The 21,420-nt window shown below is 38.7% G+C and overlaps 1 protein-coding gene across 1 annotated transcript; it reads right to left on the bottom strand.

Moving 5' to 3' along the window:
- Positions 1-9,333: 9,333 nt before the first annotated feature.
- On the bottom strand, positions 9,334-19,138 carry LOC148571697 (uncharacterized). Its single transcript, XM_088507311.1, has 2 exons — positions 18,790-19,138; positions 9,334-9,584 (listed from the first exon to the last, which is right to left on the bottom strand). Exons 1-2 carry the CDS (start codon positions 19,136-19,138, stop codon positions 9,334-9,336), a joined length of 600 nt encoding a protein of 199 aa, XP_088363437.1.
- Positions 19,139-21,420: the final 2,282 nt, after the last annotated feature.

Here is a 21,420-nt window from a genome sequence, read left to right as displayed (position 1 = left end):
TGGTAATACTGGAAAATAGAGTGCTTAGGGTCACGGCCAAGACTCTGAAAGCTGTCTTCAAGAATCAAAATAAGCTTATCTAAGAGAGTCAACAATATCATTTGGATTCTAAGTTCCTAAAGATGCCAACATCTCTGAGTTTCACTAGATAGTGAGATGCCAAAACTATTCAGAAGCAAAAAGCTACTAAGTCCCGCTCATCAGATTGTAACTAAGCTTCATTTGAAACTGAGAAATTTATTGTATCTTAATCTTCTTTTTATTTTACTGTGTTTTTAGTTGCTTGGGGACAAGCAATGGTTCAAGTTTGATGTTGTGATGAGCGGATATTTTATATGCTTTTTGACATCATTTTCATATAGTTTTTGGTAGTTTTTATATTTAGTTTTTATTAAATTTTTATAGGTTTTAGTGTTAAATTTACATTTTTAGATTCTATTATGAGTTTTTGTATTTTTAGGCAATTTCAGGTATTTTCTGGCTGAAATTGAGGTGCTGGAGTAGAAGTTTGATTCAGAGATAGAGGAAGCACTGCAGATGCTGTCCAAATCTGACCTGCCTACATTCAGAAGAGATTTTCTGGAGCTACAGAAGTCCAAATGGAGCGTTCTAAACGGCTATGGAAAGCTGACTTTCAGAGCTTTCTCGCAATATATAATAGTCCATACTTTGCTTCGGATTAGAAGGCCCAAAACTGGCATCCAACGCCAGCTTCCTGCCCTCCTTCCAGGCGTCCAGCGCCCAAAGAGCAGAGCCCAGCATCCAAAGGCCTAGAGAGAACCCCCTAGCTGGCATTCCATGCCCAAGGAGTCTCATAGTACGTGGATCTCATTAAATCTCAGCCCAAACACTCACCAAGTGGGCCTCAGAAGTGGATTTTAGCACTAAATAGACTGCTTTACCCTTACTAGTCATCTGTTTAGTATTTAAGCGATTAGATTCATGTTATTCAAACACACTTAGACACTTTTACCACCATTCAGTTCTATTTCCATTTTTCCTTTGTATTTTTACCTCAATATGAGTTTCTAAACCTCCTAGGTTGAGGGGAGGAGCCCTGCTGAGTGTCATGAATTAATAAAAGTACTATTTCTTCTTCTTCGATCCGTGTTTGATCTATCTCTAAGATGTATATCTGATCTTCGTCGTGATAAATAGGATGATCTGACAAATTAGCACTATTCATCACATTAAGAAGAACGTGCCTAATAAATACCCGCGTCTACTTGGGTTCGTGTGAATACTTGGCCGAAAAGTACGAGCCAACAGCTATGTTTATACATCTCTCAGATGGTTAATCCACGATTTCGTTGTAGACTTCTTGAGACACCAGTTCAGGGGAGATTAGGGTCTCCGTGGTATAGGCTAGAATCCATAGAAGCAGCGTTCTCTGATCCGGAAGATTCGACCTTGTCTGTGGCGTTTTGAGTAGGATCGCCAAGAAAATGATTTGCTAAGAGCTTCACCCTCCGTCAGATTGAATGACCACGGACAATGGTGTTCAACCTGTAGCAGAGGAGATCAAGGACCATTGGCGTGGCTTTGATCACTTACAGCCTGCCATAGAAGAAGATCATTTACAAGAAAAGAAGAGAGTAGTACCAGAGTTTATTTAGAAAGATAAAGCAACTTCGACTCTCAACTCTATTCCTATTCCTGTTAGATATCTTTATTAGTTATATGTCTTCATAGTTTCACAATCACAACCTTCTGATTCCGCCTGACTAAGACCTGCAAGACAACCGTAAGCTTGCTTCAAGCCACAATCCTTATGGGATTGACCCTAACTCGCTCAGGTATTACTTGGACGACTCAGTGCACTTGCTGGTACTGCTGCTATTGTATGAAATAGCGTGGGTTTTGCGTACAAATGCGCACCACCTAACACATACACACTCTATACCATTCTAATGTTAAGCTTAGCTACCAATAATCTCACTTTTACATATACACACACTCATGCATTAAATTCAATTCATCACATATGCATTGCTTTTTATTGAATTTCTCATAGGGGTAATTTTGTCCCTTTTTTATTATTTCTTTTTCTTTTTCTTTTCTTTATTTTTAATATATACAAAAGATATCAATGCATATGGTTTTCATACCATTACATGAGTATACACCCAAATTCCCAATAATTCTCAATAAGCACAAAATACATTTTCATCAACCAAAGTTCTTACATTTTCCCCACACTTAGTTGACACACACACTCACTCTCTTAAGCAAACCAAAGATTTAAATAGGACAATTAATTATTTTTCTGCTTAAGGTTAGTGATGTAGTAATGTAAAGAACAAAAGGGGATTAAAAAGGCTCAAAGTGGCAAACAAAGGTAAATGAAATGGTAGGCTATTTGGGTTAAGTGGGCTATAATGAAGTGATGGCATCAATCACACAAATGCATGAATATGCACTAAATAATGGACATATATAATTAAACAAACCAAAGATTGCAATCATAGAGAAGAGACACAAAAGAATCAAAATTATGGTTAAATGATGTAACTATACCATTAGGCTCAAACTCACAGGTTGTGCTTTTTTTTTTTAGCTCAAAAACCATATTCCATAATATATGAATCATGCAAGTCTCTATGAAAAATTTTAACCCAATATAATTTGAATCTTAAAATCCTTTTTGGAGAAAGAAAGAATTTCTTGGAAATTTCATCAAATTGACTAACATTTATTCTTTATATATATAATATAATATGATGTGATTCTGAAAAAATAGAAAATCCTATGTTTATTTCCCATTTTCAACCCAATGAATTTCTCGTGTATCGGAATAAACTAGGTTTAAATATGCGTATTTCCAATCATAACTAATCCACTACAATAACTATATATATCTATATACTACCAACATAAAAATATGCAAACTAATTAAAAATCTAAAATATATACAAGCAAAAGTGTAGAGTGCGATAAACTAAAAAGCATTCAACACAACAAATATGTACAAAAATAAAAAAGCATACTAAACTAAAAGTGCAAGTACTAAAAATAAAATAAGAGTATCTGGAATGGAATGGTTTACCAAAATAATAACTCAGCCAATGAGGCAGCCTCCCCACACTTAAAGATTAGCATCATCCTCGATGCTCACCAAATCAAGCCGGGGGAAAGGGGTCATCGCCATCATGTCCACCGTCTCCTGCAGGTGCCTGTGGCTTTATTGGCTGGTCATGCTAGGCTTCCTCATGCTGGGCCTCCTCCTTATCAGAATGCTCCGAAGGGGTGTCAGGCTCAGAGGGAATATCAGTTCTGCCAAAAGTCACAATCAGCCTCAAATGTGCATAACGTCGCTTGTTGCGACGTTCCATTTGCTGATAACGTCGCTGGTTGCGACGTTCCATCTAATCGATACACTCAAAAAGGCGCTGCACTAGACGGTAGATCGGCTTGAAGTAGATGATGGTGGTACTGGTTTCAGAGGTGCTGAAGGTGCGGAAGGTCCTGTTGAGGGTGCTACTGAGGATGTGGCTGCCTCTGTAGGAGTAGGCAATGCCTAGCCACCCTATCGTCTGGCAGCTAGATGATCTCCAAACCATTTACCTTGTGGGATAACCTTCTTTATATCGGAAACTGACGGCGTCTCATCTCCCTGTACCCAGGGTACCTCAGCTCGGTGAGCCAACTTAGTGATCAAACATGGAAATGCTAAAGTGCCTCTGACATGGACTCGGGACATGTATCTCTTGATGAGTCTTATAGGGTATAACTCCTTCCCTTCCAAGACACACCAAATCAGAATAGCCATATCTGCTGGCACCTCTGACTCATGAGTGCTAAGCATGACGTAGTTACTCATGATCTATTGCCATACCCTATCCTCTATGGACAGATCATCACCCTGATGCCCCATGGAGTCGGCTTCGATGTTCCATACACTAACTGAACATCAGGATGAATAGAAATAGTATGAAGTACTGCATCCAGTCAAAATCCATAGGCTGAATCGCCTCCTCAGCCTTATAGAAGTCATCATTATCACTAATTCTCAGCTAATAGTGGAGGATATCTTCAATTGTCTCCCCTGTCACTAGAATCTATCTGCCTCTGAGCTGAACTGCATCTAAGGTCGCCCGGTAGTAGTTACAGTAGAATTCTTGGATCTAAGATGAGTTTACTCTGACCAACTCTCTGTCCAAAAACACCCAACCATGCTGCTCAATCCGACGCTCAGTAAACTGTGTCATGTCAGCTGGTACCACAAGTTCCCTCTCCTTGTGGAGGTTCTGCTTTAGGAATTGTGGAAACCTCAATCCACAAGTTCCTTCTCCTTCACAGTAAGCTACCTCTTAGAAGACAGTGTTGCATCTGCTAACTCAGCGGATGACTGTGATCTCTTTCTCTTACTAGAGGTGGCCTTAGCCTTTCCTTTTCCTTTTTCATCAAACATCCTGAAGAAGAAAATTTACAAGATACGGAATATCAAATATACACACAGGCAATGAAGGTAAAAATAATATAACAAGCAAACAACAGACAAAATAGAGGAATTCAAGGCTTATGCATGAAGTGAGTTGATAAGAGTGTAATTACTTGGAATAGGAAGAAAACAGAAGTCAAAATAAAACAGAATTTACATTCCAAGTAATTGAGTATAATGAAAACCAAATTGCTTGTCCGTTAAGAAACAAAATTTCTATGTATTAAAAGAATAGTAAAAGAGTTAGTTTAAAAAAGGAAAATAAAACAGAAAAGATTAAAGAGTTAGTTAAAAGCAAAAGTTAGAAAAAGAAAATGAAAAAGGTAATAGCATAGCAAATATTGTTCTTAACCAAGATAATATCCAAAAATTTTAAAGGACAAGCAAACTCACACTCATGTAACAAAATGCAAGTCATTGATGATGAAATGAATAAAACAAAGAAAACACCAAAGGAAGATACTATTCATCATCAATGTGTTTGATCACAAAATCCTGAAATTGGTGTGAAAAGATTAAGAATTGGCACTTAATGTAACCTAAATGGTATTGAAACAAAAACATCATTCAAAAGGTTACAAAAGTGAAATTGCACCAATTTTAACAATTTTAATGAACCTCAATTAACAAGATTAGGTCAAATAGAAAACTTCTGAAATATAGGCTTCAATGGTTGAAGAAAAGAGAATTGAAACTAAACCATGAAGGGAAAAGATTTTTTACCTAACTTGATAACTTAAAACATAGAGGTTATTCTCAAACGGTTGGTTAACAAGGTGTCCATCAAATAGCTCCTTGTTGCCATTTATCAAGCAATGTAACATAAGGGGACAAAAAGAAAACGAAAATGCTAACCGAGCCATTCATGAATTGAATTTAGTAACAAAACAGAACTAAAGCAACAGATTACCAAATCCACTTCACAAATTGGGATCCAAGTAACACAAAAAATTTGAAAAATTTCGGCAGCATTCCGGCAGTAAGTTGGACGTTCCCGAATTAAAACAACATAAAAACCAACCCATATTAATTCAAGATAACTCAAACAAGCATGAAGCACAATAAGTTCATAAGAATTAGACAGCAACAAGCACAATTGGTAACCAGCAGCAATTCACAATTTTTAACACCATAAGAGCATGATCATCAATCAATCAAAACAAGGCATGAATTCATCCATCCAGACAACATAAACTGCAAAAATTCAAAGCTAAATCCACTACAATATCAATTAACTACCTAACCACATAAAATCTACTAACATGAATTTTCAACTAATCTAACTAACAAAAATTAACCAAACTAATTAAACTACCTTAACAGAATATTAACAGAACTCAGAAAAGGGAAGCAGGGGGAAACCTAGGAAGGAAGAAGCAGAAACAGGAATGGCAAGGGATGACAGACAAGGAAGGTGAAGCAGGGGTAGAGCATTGCCGACCCAGAGACGGCTGTTGGTGGCGGTGATGGAAGTAGAATCGGCAGTGGTGGAACTCAGAAATAGGGAAACACAGGGGTTCTGTTTGGGTACAAAGACGAGGAAGGGAAGTGAAATGGAGAAGAAGGAAAGAGGGGATAGGGAAGAAAGAAGGTGGTTGCTAGACTGAGGGGGCGCTGGCGGCGAATGGATGGCCACGGCGGTGATGCTGGTTGTGGTGACAAGGAAGAGAGGGGAAAAGGGAGAAGTGAAAAAAAGAAAATGAGAGGAAGAGGGAAGAGGGCCGGTCGGCGGTGGCGGTTTGCCGGCGGCGATGGCTTGGCGGTGGTGTGTGATGATGGTTGGCTTTAATGGTGGATTGGGGTGGTAGTAGGAGAAATAGAGAGACGTTAGAAGAGAGGGATGAAAGGGGACGCGACTAACGCTAGGGATCTTCGCGTAAGGGTTAATGATTTCAAACCCAGGCGTACGTGTAAGCGTGGTAGGTGAGAAATAACAAGCGATGCATATGCGTTTGGCATGCGTAGGCGTGACAGGAGAAAAGAAGGAGGTGACGCTTACGCGGACGTCACGTGTACGCGTGACATGGGGAAAAGCATGCGTACACGAGAAGCAGGGACGCAGAAGGTGCTCTCTGCCTGGGTGGTATGCGTACGCGTGATATGGGTGCGTACGTGGAAGTGTTTGGAATCGTAGGGTCATGTGTACGCGTGGGTCATGCGTACGTATGACAGGGTGCTCTGTTTTTAAAAATTTTTCAAGTTTTAGCACCAAACCAAGCATTGCAAACATCCAAACAGTTACTAAAACATCACCAAACCTTATTAGACATACTAAACTACCAAATAGACTCAACCAACCAAACTAAACATGAAATTAAACTTATTTACCAATATATACAAAAGAGAAAAATGAAAAGGGTTTACGATGGTGGGGTGTCTCCCACCTAACACTTTTATTTTAAGTCCTTAAGTTGGATATTTGGGAAGCTCCTTGTCATGGTGGCTTGTGCTTGTACTCATCCTTGAACTTCCAACAATGTTGGGATTTGTAAAGTGTTCCAAGATTCCAATTCAATTGCACCAAACTTTGATGGAGTTCTTCACAAGCCATGAGCTCCCAAAGTTGATATTCATATTGTAATCCAGGATCCCATATCTTATTTTCACACCTGTCTTCAAGTTGATCATGACAATTCCAATTGGATGGCAAGTGATCCGAATTCTCAAGTAAACACCAAAGCATCTTCCTAGATCCTATCAATTGAGTTCCATACCGCCCCTTGCACTTAGACATTGAGGCTTCAATATTAATGAGCCTAACATTATTTTGCCAACAACCACATAAATCTCTCTTACTCTTCAATCCACAAATATTCCTAAGTTGACCATCTGTCTCAAGCAAACCATATTCAAGTGGAATGAGAAAGCTAAGGGATATGAATTTTACCCACTTCGATGGTGTAAAGGATGATGGTGACATAGGAAGAGAGGCTCCCAACGGCCTTGTGGTTTCTACTTCCTTGTGCTCTTCTTGGAATACTTTCACCTCATGACAAGCCTTTCCACTTTCCTCTCTTTGCTTAACAACTTCTTCTACTTCTTCATTGCTCAAAATTTATTTTGGAGATTGTGCACATTCTTCCTCAACTTTGCTTTCATTCCCAACGACAGAAGGTTCAACAAGATCATCAAGGAGATTAGTTAGTGTAGACAAGAATTCACCGATGATCAAATTCATTTCTTGATTACCCTCTCCTAATTCTTCAACCTCTCCTTCCAGCTCAATTATCTCAACTTTCTCCTCTTGTTGCAATTCTTGCTTCAACTCCTCTTCTTCACCTTAAAGCTCCAAGTTCACTTCCTCACTACGCTCTTGGGTTGATCCTCCACATTCGTCAATGGAGTACTTTGATCGCATGAGCGTCGGTGGGAGGCTATGCGGTTAACGGCTTCCGTCATGGTAGCCACCATGGTTTCCAACCCCTTTAGCTCCTTTTGATCCTCTTCTTCTTGCTTTTGAAGACAAGAATAGAGATCTTTTTGTTCTTGCATTCGGGGTTTGAGCAATTCATCCAATGAAGGCGGTGGTGGAAAAGAGGGTTCATTGTTTGGAAGAGAGGTGTCATAGTTGAAAGGTGGTTCATATTGGTGAGAGTCTTGAGGTGGTATATATGGGATTAGTGGTTCTTGTTAGTAGTGGTGTTGATGTTGGATTTGTGGTGACTCTAAATACGGTTCATATGGTTGTTGGTATGGTGGGTATAGGTTAGGATCATATGGAGGTGAATGATGGTATGGGACTTGTGAGTAAGGTTGTTGAAACCTATGTTGAGGAGGGGGGTTATAAGTATATGGTGGTTGTGGTTAACAACCACAATGAGGTTCACCACATCCATTAGATTGGTATGCATTAAGAGTTGGATTGTACCCATAAGAAACCGGAGGAGGCTGTTGCCAAGAAGATATGCTATATGATTGAGCCTACTCCCACCTTCGATCTCCAATTCCTTGATGCAAATTTTCATTGAAGCTTTCATTTCCTACAACATATTTTGAACCAAACTCATAGCCAAAGGGATGAGAATTCATAGTAAAAAGGAAAAAAAAAAACAAAAGCTAATAAGAAAAACAAGCTCCTAAACTAAAACTAGCATGCAAGCAAAAAGCAACTATTCACAATATTCACATATGAACAATAACCAATAACAAGCACACATTGCAAATCCCCGGCAACGGCACCAAAAATTTGATGTGAGAATTATTGTTGATCTAGAATTTCACAAAAGAGAATCTCGTTGCAAATATAGTTTCAAATCCACAATCAACCAATATCAAAGTTTAAAGTAAAGGATTGTCACAATCAACAAAAAATAACCAAGAGTATTTAAACTCCCAGGTCGTTCTCCCTAGGAATTACAATCGAGTGCTCAATTATTGGTTATGAGATCAAGTGTAACGACCCAATTTCCGGTATGCCATGGTCATACAAGAAGCTAAGTGTTACCAACTTGTCCTTACTAACTATTATCTATTATTTAATATATGAGCCTGTGCCTTGTTAGAACGTTACAAATTTTACGAGTAAATTTTTTGTTATTCGCTGCGGATGATAATGTAAAAATAAACAAGCATACATTGACAGAAATAATAAGGAAGCATAAAGAAACATAGACACAGAACTGATAATATACATCATGAACACTATATCAAAATAGGTAGCGTTTACAAAGATCAAGTTAGTTCACATCCTCATCAACCTACGTAGCTAATATATACACGACACTCCCAGGGCCTGGCCCATACAAAAAGCCGCTAAAATGGCACCCAGGCTAGCCTAACCACTATATATCTCCTAGCTCTTGGGTGTACTAACACAAGTGAGAGACTAACTATCAGATAATGTCAGACTAGAGTGTCATCAAAAGAATGCCCCTACGGCTGTCAAACTATATCTACATGTGGCCGTTTGGAGAATCATCGCGAGCCTCGTCCATCTCCTCATCCTGCTCTATCTTTGTCATAGGATCCTCCTCCTCCTCATCGTCCGCAACTACAGCTATACCCTCAGATCCACCAGAAACACTGCTGTCACTATGTATAAAACCATTCGCGAGCACAGGTCCGTTCGCGTATATAGGGGCTACCCCACCGTCCGGTAGTGCCGGCTCATCAAGTTGTGGAAAATCAGGGATCGGCTCAGGGGAAAAATCTAATTCTGGTGGTATCGCAGGTACGTAGTCACCAGCTAACTCAGGCTCATCAGGAATGATAGGCTCAGGTACCGCCTCATTCAAAGGTTGAGCTGGTATAGGGGAGACCATCAGGAAAAGGATGTACAGGTGCTTCAGGATGTAACCAGGATAAGGGAAAGTCGTAAGGAGCATCAGGGTCAAAATGCGGGCTAGATAGAGGATGTTGAAAAGCTTGATTAGGTAACGCATATCGTCTAATATGAGGCTCCAATCCCATGATGAAGTAACTGTGATGTACCGGATCCTCGTAGACATAAGGGTCCTCGAACTCATAGAAGATCACGCCCGTCTCCATCTGAGGGGGAGGAAGGGAGAGAAGGGGTAAGAACTGGGGAGTCCTTAGTAGGGTCGGGGTTATTAGTTACATTCATTTATTCGATCTCGATTAGTAGATGGGTAATAGAATACAGTAAAGTAGTGAACAAAAGTTAAAAATAGATAGAAAAATAAAGAACAGAACACAAGAAAGAGAATACAAGAAGATAAAGCACAGACATAGCACTCAAGCAAACAAACATAAAGAAATAGATCACACACAAGTAGGAATGCAACAGAGAATAATGCGCAGACAAGAATGATGCATGTCTAGTCCTAGTGCAGGTAATGAGCTCATTTGTCGGTTTCTACCCGCTCCCGACGTAACCCGGCATTACCAACCGAATATGGCTTTCCTGTTGGCAATACCCCTGTGTACAGGAAATAACCCCTCTGCCACCACAGGGTCCACTGCACGCAGGAAATAACACATCTGCCACTGCAGGGATGTATGCCGAAACACCTTCTGTATTCAGGAAATAACCCCTCTTCTACTACAGAAATGGAACAGGTGGTCACGGTACTCTGTAGCAGGAAATAACTCTTCTGTCTTATAGAAATAAAATATGGATCTGTATCGCAGGAAAGCGTTTCTCAGTGGTCACACCATTATCTATCTGACTGCCACAATGCAGCAGATGAACATATAGATATCTCTGAGGTTGTCTTAATGCAACAAATGACCTCTCAATAGGTCCTCTGCTCTTTATCATGTAACTCTCTTCGCTTTGTCTCTTTATTCTGCTCTATTTGTTCTTTTTTCTGCACTTCCGTACTTTATTCTGCTTTCTCTGTTTAACGTATGTATTTAAAGCTTATGTAAATTTCGGTATTATTAGTTAGCCTGCCCCAAGTATAGGTTCATTAAGTCTATACTGAAACAGTTTAACTTTTCATATAATACCTAACCCTATTCGCAATTCAAGGACTAACTATGTTGCCCTAGTTCGTTCACTAGTCTCTGTCTGTTTTTCTGTCATTAAAACTTTACAGACTTTTTCTTCGATTTTTATCTTTTCTTCAACTTTTTATCTTTTATTTATCTTTACCTCACTAATATGTTTTTACCACTCCCTAAGTGTTTTATGAAGGTAATTATGAGATTCTGCGCTTAAAGTTGTCTTTCTAAAGCTTTTACAGAAAACTGCCTTTTCCGCATTATTTTATTATTTTTATTAAAATATTATTTTAAATTAAATATTATTATTTAATATTTTATTATTATTTATTATTTTATCATTAATTTTCGAAAATTAATTTACCTTTTACTTTTAACCTTTAAAATTCACTTTTTACCACCCGTAACTTTTAATATTTCTACTTTTACCACCCTAACTTTCAGAAATTACCAAATAACCCCTTAAACACCAAAAATTTTACTTCCTTGCCCTTTTAAGGATCTAAAGCCTGTTCTTCATTGTTCTTCATCACATTCAAAGTGTTCTTCATGTTCTTCATAAATTCTTCAGATTCTTTCTCTGTTTTTACCCGTTTTTCAGTCTTTTCAGCAATCGATTTTTACTATAATTCATAATAAATTAGCAGCCACTAAAACCCCATCTTTTCTACATGATTTCAACATAAATTGAACCTCAATTTAAGCTTATGGTTTTATTTTTCCAGCTGCCCCAAGAACATGAACTTAAAGCTTGAATTTCATCAAATTTCATCAAAATTTCACCAAATTTTCACCAAGAATCAATCATATATGCAACCAATTTTTAGCACAGCCAAATCATACAACATTCACACAACTCAAACACAAATAATCAAGATTAATTTCGTTACACCCTACCTGGTTTTGCTACTCCTAATTCAGTTAGACTTTCAGGTGGTCCTTTAGCACTTTTTCCTCCTAAATCACATTAAGAACAACTTTAAATCCAAAAACCCTCAACTAACCAAATATCCTTCAGCACGTTATGAGGTGATTTCTAACCTTAGACTTTCTAGAAAGTCACATTTCTTGGCCCTCAAGTCAAGTTAAGCATGATTCCTAAGGAAGAACATCAAGAAAACACATGTTTAAACATGTTTCCTTGAAACCGAATCAAAAGAGAGATGGTGCAGCCAACTCACCTTGATTCCAGCCTTGATAAGTCATATGATCATGTAGAAAAAGAAGAGAGGATTATTTTGGTTGGATTGGAATTTTGATTTGAGTTTTAGTTCAGCAGAAATCAAGCTTTGAAGATTTGGAACTAAGAACTTTTCTCTCTTTTTCTCTCTTCCTATTTTCGGCCACAAAGTGAAAATGAGCCAGCCTTGGGGGTTTTGAGGATGTAGGGTGAGTTGTGATTGGTTGGCTTGGAGGTGGATTAAAATATTATTAAAATATCTCAGGTGAGAATAAGACATGTATAATGAGGCCTTACCATTTCTAAAGTCATCAGAGAGTGCTAGTGCTAAGCTGCACCAGTAAACTGTGAACCCGGTTAAATTGATTTTCTATTTTTAACTAAAACTAACCAGGTAACCTTATAATATCATTTAAGAAGCTTCTAATACTAATATAATGATAATATCATCCTACTATCTCTCTTCTCTCATAAATCGAGTCCGGTTCGTCAAACTGACACTATTTACGAAAACCGAGTCAAAACTCCTACGATACGGTTCAAAAACTAGGTTCTTCGTGACCGCATTATCGAGCTTGCCTCGGAAAAGGTTCTAGCTTAAAGATGACATAATGACAATGGGGATTGAGATACTTGATGATATATCAAAGGTTTTCCCCTTACTGATCTTCCGGAGAAATTCGTACTTTCAGAAAAGATCTCGCGTACTCGAAAATGAAGGTTGTTACATTCTACACTCCTAAAAGAAAATTTTGCCCTCAAAATTTCAGTTACCTGAGAATAGATGCGGGTAATCATCTTTCATCTTATCTTCCAGTTCCAAAGTGTGCTCTTCTTCTCCTCTTTGTCCCCAAGCTACTTTGACTAAGCGAACAGTCTTGCCTCTCAATTGCTTATCACTTCTTTCTACGATCTGAACTGGTGATACTTGATATGTCAAATCGTTTCGTAACTGTATTGTCTCTGGTTGTAAAATGTGATTCTCATCGGGAATATATTTCTTAAGTTGCGAGACATGAAAAACATCATGAAGGTTTGATAGATATGGAGGAAGGGCTACTTGATAAGCTACTAGACCGACTCTTTTAAGTATTTGGAAAAGTCCTATGTATCGAGGGTTAAGCTTTTTAGTCTTAAAGGCTCTACCTATTCCAGTAATCGGGGTTACTTTAAGAAAAACATGGTATCCTTCACTAAACTCTAAGGGTCTACGTCTATTATCGGCATAGCTCTTTTGACGGCTTTGTGCTGTCTGGATCTTCTGGCGGATCCCCTTTATCTTCTCAGTAGTTTCTTGCACTAAGTCTGGACCTAAGACACTAGCTTCTCCGTCGTCATTCCAACACAGTGGTGTCTGACATCTCCTTCCGTAGAGAGCTTTATATGGTGCCATCCCGATACTTTGTTGGTAACTGTTGTTGTAGATGAACTCAACCAATGGCAATACCTATCCCAACTGCCCTGGTTATCCATCACACAAGATCTTAACATGTCTTCCAATGTCTGGATTGTTCGCTCTGATTGTCCGTCTGTCTGAGGATGGTATGCTGTGCTCATGTGCAATTCTGTTCCCAATGCTTTCTGGAAAGCTCCCCAGAATCTGGAAGTAAACCTCGGATCTCGATCTGAAACAATTGATGAAGGTATTCCATGCAATCGTATGATTTCTTGAATATATATCCGTGCCAGCCTTTCTAAAGTATAATCAACTCGAATCGGAAGGAAGTGCACTGACTTTGTCAACCTGTCCACAATTACCCAAATGGCATCGTGTCCTGTTGAGGTCCTTGGCAATCCTGTGACAAAATCCATAGTGATCTGCTTCCATTTCCATTGTGGTATTTCTAAGGGTTGCAGGGTTCCTGACGGCTTCTGATGTTCCACCTTCACTCTTTGGCAGGTTAAACATTTTGAGACATAATCAGCTACCTCTTTCTTTAAGCCTGGCCACTAGAACATTTGTTTCAAATCTTGATACATCTTTGTCATTCCAGGATGCATAGAAAATCTACTTTGATGGGCTTCTGCAAGAATCTTTTGCCGCAAATCTCCAGAGCTAGGCTCACAAATTCTGTCCTTGTATCTCCAGAGACTACTACGATCTAGTCTTACAGCTTCTGGTTCCTCTACTTTCATCCGTCTCAGCATCGTCATCATATCTGAGTCCTGTGCTTGTGCTTGCTAAATCCTAATCTTAAAATCTGGTGTTATATGCAACTGCGCCAAACGGACTCCACTTAACATCTCAGTCATAGCCAACTTAAGGTCCTCAAATTTCGTAAGTAGCTTCTCTTCCTTTATCATCATCCAAGAGATACTCAAATTCTTCCTACTCAAGGCGTCTGCCACCACGTTCACTTTTTCTGGGTGATAACTTAACTTAAAATCATAGTCCTTCAGGAACTCCATCCACCTTCGTTGTCGCATATTAAGATCCTTCTAATCAAAGATATATGATAAACCACTATTTTATGGTTTATCTTGTGCTCAATTGAGTGGATTTTATCAACTCTTTACCCACTTATTCGTAATATTTGCATGGTTTTACATTTGCCTTCCTAATTATGTGCTTTGATTGAAAACATGCTTCTTTGATCCTATATTTGCTTATTATTAATCCTCTCTTATTACCATTAGATGCCTTGATATGTGTGTTAAGTGATTTCAGAGATTACAGGGCAAGAATGGCTCAGAGGATGGAAAGGAAGCATGCAAAAGTGGAAGGAATACAAGAAGTTGGAGAAATTGCTAAGCTGTCCAGCCTGACCTCTTCGCACTCAAATGGCTATAACTTTAGCTACAGAGGTCTAAACGACGCGGTTTCAGTTGCGTTGGAAAGCTAACGCCCGGAGCTTCGATTTGATATATAATATGCTATAGTTGCCCTGACGCTAGGTGACGCGACCGCGTGACCCATGCGGCCGCGTTGCAGTGACGAAAATAAGTGTGTTTGAATTCACAACCAGCGAATTTCGGGCTATTTCTGACCCAGTTTGCGGCCCAGAAAACACAGATTAGAGGCTATAAAGTGGGGAAATGCATCCATTCATCATCAGGCTCTCATATTCACAATTTTAGGAGTAGATGTAGTTTTTAGAGAGAGAGGTTCTCTCCTCTCTCTTAGGATTAGGATTTAGGACTTCTCTTAGTTTTAGGAGTAACTCTCAATCCCAGGTTCAATGTTCTTTTTATTTATTTCTCCAATTTAATTTGTATGTTAGATTTAAGTTCTTTTGTGAATGCAATTCGAGGTATTTTCAGACTTAATTTTGCTTTATTTTCCCTTTTGGTCTTGGTTAAGAAATTAGTAACTCAGGAATTATCCAACTCAATAGCATAATTGATAATTGTTATCCTTGCTAATTGAATTGATCTTCAATAATCTCAACCTTTTCTTAGGAATTAACTAGGATTCAAAGATCTAACTAATTAGTCGCTTGACCTTCCCTTGTTATAGCAAAGGTTAACTAAGTGAAATTAAGATTCAATTTTCATTATCATTGATAAGGATAACTTGGTCTGGACTTCCAATTTCTAATACCTTGCCAAAAGTTTATGTTTATTGTTATTATTTTATTCCCTCTGCCATTGATTTTCTAAGTTTTTACCTTGATCCAAAAACTCCAATTTACAAACTCATAACCAATAATAAGAACACCTCCCTGCAATTCCTTGAGAAGACGACCCGAGGTTTGAATACTCGGTTATCAATTTCAAAGGGGTTTGTTACTTGTGACAACCAAAACGTTTGTATGAAAGGACTTTTGAAGGTTTAGAAACTATACTTGCAACGAGGATTTATCCGCAATTTTCTAGACCACGTAAAAGTTTCTCTCATCAATATACTTTAAACTTTTGTGGTCAGAGAAAACTTCTAGTTAAGCGCCATACAAATAGTGTCTCCAGATCTTCAGAGCAATCACTACTGCAGCCAATTCCAAGTCATGCGTCGGATAATTTCGTTCATGAGGTCTCAGCTGCTGGGAAGCATAAGCCACCACATTTTTGTCTTGCATCAGCACACATCCAAGTCCTTTATGAGAGGCGTCACAGTATACTTCGAAAGGTTTCTGCGGATCGGGTAGTACTAGTACAGGTGCAATTGTTAGCTTTTCCTTAAGCATCTTGAAGCTTCTATCACACTCAGCCCTCCAGATAAATGGAACTTCCTTTCGTGTAAGGTAAGTCAAAGGTAAGGCTATCTGTGAAAATCCTTTGATGAACCTCCGGTAATAGCCAGCAAGTCCAAGAAAACTCCGAACTTCTGTAACAGTTATAGGTGGTTCCCATTGCACTACTGTTTCAATTTTTTAAGGATCCACTGCAATTCCTCCCTGTGATATAACATGTCCCAAAAATGCTACCTTCTCTGTCCAGAATTCGCACTTTGATAGTTTAGCATATAATTTCCGAGTCCTTAGTATCTGCAATACAATCCTTAGATGCTCTTCATGCTCTCTTTCTGTCTTCGAATAGATGAGAATATCATCTATGAAAACTACTACGAACTGATCAAGGTACGGACGGAAAATACGATTCATGTAATCCATGAAAATCGCAGGAGCATTAGTTAGTCCAAACGACATAACCGTATACTCATAGTGACCATATCGAGTTCTAGATGCAGTCTTCGGTATATCTGACTCTTTCACTCAAATCTGGTGGTAGCCCGATCGCAAATCAATCTTCGAGAACACAGTTGCACCTTTCAACTGATCCATCAAATCATCTATCCGTGGAAGTGGATACTTGTTCTTGATAGTGACTTTATTTAACTGTCGATAATCTACGCAAAGTCTCATTTCACCATCCTTCTTCTTTACTAGCAACACCGGAGCTCCCCAAGGTGATGCACTAGGACGAATAAATTTCTTTCCAAGTAGCTCATCCAACTACTTCTTTAATTCTGCAAGTTCCAGTGGTGACATCCGGTACGGTGCTATGAAAATCGATCCGGTTCTAGGTACAAGTTCAAACCTGAATTCTATCTCTCGTTGAGGAGGAAACTCAGGTATGTCGTCCGAAAAAACATCAGGAAATTCCTTCACTACTCGGATTCGTTCTAAGCTTAGTTCACTGTCACTCGAGCTAGCCGCTAACAAAACGTACCCCTCACAATCACTCCCGTCTAATGTAACTCTTATAGAATTCAGATATAAAGTATGAGATAGAAATGGTTTAATATCTAAACTACCAGATGGAATAACAGCAGTTCTTTCAAAACAATCAAGGAAAACATGATACTTAGATAACCAATCTAACCCTAGAATAACTTCTAAACCACATAGAGGCAAACAGATTAGATCATGTATAAAAGTTTTGTTCCTAATAGTGAATGGTACTTGCAGGCATGCTAAACTGGTCAAAGCATTTTGGGATGCAGGGGTAAGGACAATTAGATCAAAGTTCAACTCAGAGAAATCTAGTCCCAACTCACGAGCAACAGTTAAAGAGATAAAGGAATGCGATGCACCCGAGTCATACAGTACAGTTAGAAATCCATTTTTGACATAACACTGACCTTGGATCAGGGGTCTGATTGCATAGCATCGTCAGCAGTCACAGCAAACACTCGACCTTGTTGCTGGGTTCGCACTGGATTTCGAACAAACTTTCTTGGGTAGATCCTAGCTGTGTGTCCAGATTCCTCACAAGTAAAACAAGCATTCGTTCCTTACAGCTTCCAAATCTCACATAGCCATAGCAATGGAGATCATCACAGCTATGAAGATAGTTGTGCCTTGCATTGATTCGTCGTTCGAAGCTCGATTAAACTATGCCTATTCGCAGTCATTAAGGTCCTATCCGCACCAAACAATCAACATTAAGGTGATCAGTCTTAATATCTCAAGTTCGGCACGAACATTCCCAAAATGAGCACTCATAGACATTCATGCCAAATGTATCTTAAAGATACCCTAATAGCATGAGACACACAAGCAGAGTATGCAATGAAGCATAGTCAGTCCACTCCCCAGGCTCTACTGGGAACGAACTGCTCTGATACCAAATTGTAATGACCCAACTTCCAGTATGCCATGGTCATACAAGAAGCTAAGTGTTACCAACTTGTCCTTACTAACTATTATCTATTATTCAATATATGAGCCTGTGCCTTATTAGAACGTTGCCAATTTTACGAGTAAATTTTTTTTATTCACTGCGGATGATAATGTAAAAATAAACAAGCATACATTGACAGAAATAATAAGGAAGCATAAAGAAACATAGACACACAACTGATAATATACATCATGAACACTATATAAAAACAGGTAGCATTTACAAAGATCAAGTTAGTTCACATCCTCATCAACCTACGTAGCTAATATATACACGACACTCCCAGGGCCTGGCTCATACAGAAAGCCGCTAAACTGGCACCCAGGCTAGCCTAACCACTATATAGCTCCTAGCTCTCGGGTGTACTAACACAAGTGAAAGACTAACTATCAGATAATGTCATACTAGAGTGTCATCAAAAGAATGCCCCTACGGCTGTCAAGCTATATCTACATGTGGCCGTTTAGAGAATCGTCGTGAGCCTCGTCCATCTCCTCATCCTGCTCTATCTCTATCTCAGGATCCTTCTCCTCCTCATCGTCCGTAACTACAGCTATACCCTCAGATCCACCAGAAACACTGCTGTAACTGTGTATAAAATCATTCACGAGCACAGGTCTGTTCGCGTATATAAGGGCTACCCCACCGTCCGGTAGTGACGGCTAATCAGGCTGTGGAAAGTCAGGGATCGGCTCAGGGAGAAAATCCCATTCTGGAGGTATCACAGGTACGTAGTCACCAGCTAACTCAGGCTCATCAGGAATGATAGGCTCAGGTACCACCTCATTCAAAGGTTGAGCTAGTATAGGGGGTTCGGGACCATCAGGAAAAGGATGTACAGGTGCGTCAGGATGTAACCAGGATAAGGGAAAGTCGTAAGGAGCATCGGGGTCAAAATGCGGGCTAGATAGAGGATGTTGAAAAGCTCGATTAGGTAACGCATATCGTCTAATATGAGGCTCCAATCCGATGATGAAGTAACTGTGATGTACCGGATCCTCGTAGACGTAAGGGTCCTCGAACTCATAGAAGATCACGCCCGTCTCCATCTGAGGGGGAGGAAGGGAGAGAAGGGGTAAGAACTGGGGAGTCCTTAGTAGGGTCGGGGTTATTAGTTACATTCATTTATTCGATCTCAATTAGTAGATGGGTAATAGAATACAGTAAAGTAATGAACAAAAGTTAAAAAATAGATAGACAAATAAAGAACAGAACACAAGCTGGAGAATACAAGAAGATAAAGCACAGACATAGCACTCAAGCAGACAAACATAAAGAAATAGATCACACACAAGTAGGAATACAACAGAGAATAATGCGCAGACAAGAATGATGCATGTCCAGTCCTAGTGCAGGTAATGAGCTCATTTGTCGGTTTCTACCCGCTCCCGACGTAACCCAGCATTACCAGCCGGATATGGCTTTCCTGTTGGCAATACCCCTGTGTACAGGAAATAACCCCTATGCCACCACAGGGTCCACTGCACGCAGGAAATAACACATCTGCCACTGTAGGGATGTATGCCGAAACACCTTCTATATTCAGGAAATAACCCCTCTACCACTACAGAAATGGAACAGGTGGTCACGGTACTCTGTAGCAAGAAATAACCCGTCTACCTAATAGAAATAAAATATGGATCTGTACCGCAGGAAAGCGTTTCTCAGTGGTCACACCATTATCTATCTGACTGCCACAATGCAGCAGATAAACATAGAGATATCTCTGAGGTTGCCTTAACGCAAAAAATGACCTCTCAATAGGTCCTCTGCTCTTTATCATATTACTCTCTTCGCTTTGTCTCTTTATTCTGCTCTGTTTGTTCTTTTCTCTGCGCTTCCGTACTTTATTCTGCTTTCTCTGTTTAACGTATGTATTTAAAGCTTATGTAAATTTTGGTATGATTAGTTAGCCTGCCCCAAGTATAGGTTCATTAAGTCTATACTGAAACAGTTTAACTTTTCATATAATACCTAACCCTATTCGCAATTCAAGGACTAACTATGTTGCCCTAGTTCGTTCACTAGTCTCTATCTCTTTTTCTGTTATTAAAACTTTACAGACTTTTTCTTCCATTTTTATCTTTTCTTCAACTTTTTATCTTTTATTTATCTTTACCTCACTAATATGTTTTTACCACTCCCTAAGTATTTTATGAAGGTAATTATGAGATTCTGCGCTTAAAGTTGTCTTTCTAAAACTTTTACAGAAAACTGCCTTTTCCGCATTATTTTATTATTTTTATTAAAATATTATTTTTAATTAAATATTATTATTTAATATTTTATTATTATTTATTATTTTATTATTAATTTTCGAAAATTAACTTACCTTTTACTTTTAACCTTTAAAATTCACTTTTTACCATCCATAACTTTTAATATTTCTACTTTTACCACCCTAACTTTCAGAAATTACCAAATAACCCCTTAAACACCAAAAATTTTACTTCCTTGCCCTTTTAAGGATCTAAAGCCTGTTATTCATTGTTCTTCATCACACTCAAAGTGTTCTTCATGTTCTTCATAAATTCTTCAGATTCTTTCTCTGTTTTTACCCGTTTTTCAGTCTTTTTAGCAACCGATTTTTACTATAATTCATAATAAATTAGCAGCCACTAAAACCCCATCTTTTCTACATGATTTCAACACAAATTGAACCACAATTTAAGCTTAGGGTTTCGTTTTTCCAGCAGCCCCAAGAACATGAACTTAAAGCTTGAATTTCATCAAATTTCATCAAAATTTCACCAAATTTTCACCAAGAATCAATCATATATGCAACCAATTTTTAGCACAGCCAAATCATACAACATTCACAGAACTCAAACACAAATAATCAAGATTAATTTCGTTACACCCTACCTGGTTTTGCTGCTCCTAATTCAGTTAGACTTTCAGGTGGTCCTTTAGCACTTTTTCCTCCTAAATCACATTAAAAACAACTTTAAATCCAAAAATCTTCAACTAACCAAATATCCTTCATCACGTTAGGAGGTGATTTCTAACCTTAGACTTGCTGGAAAGTCACGTTTCTTGGCCCTCAAGTCAAGTTAAGCATGATTCCTAAGGAAGAACATCAAGAAAACACATGTTTAAACATGTTTCCTTGTAATCGAATCAAAAGAGAGATGGTGCAGCCAACTCACCTTGATTCCAGCCTTGATAAGTCATATGATCATGTAGAAAAAGAAGAGAGGATTATTTTGGTTGGATTGGAATTTTGATTTGAGTTTTAGTTCAGCAGAAATCAAGCTTTGAAGATTTGGAACTAAGAAATTTTCTCTCTTTTTCTCTCTTCCTATTTTCGGCCACAAAGTGAAAATGAGCC

This window comes from Arachis ipaensis, chromosome B3 (assembly GCF_059453495.1).
Source record: "Arachis ipaensis isolate K30076 ecotype BB chromosome B3, ASM5945349v1, whole genome shotgun sequence".
NCBI classification, from domain to species: Eukaryota; Viridiplantae; Streptophyta; class Magnoliopsida; order Fabales; family Fabaceae; genus Arachis; species Arachis ipaensis.
This window is presented reverse-complemented; position numbering and strand designations above follow the sequence as displayed.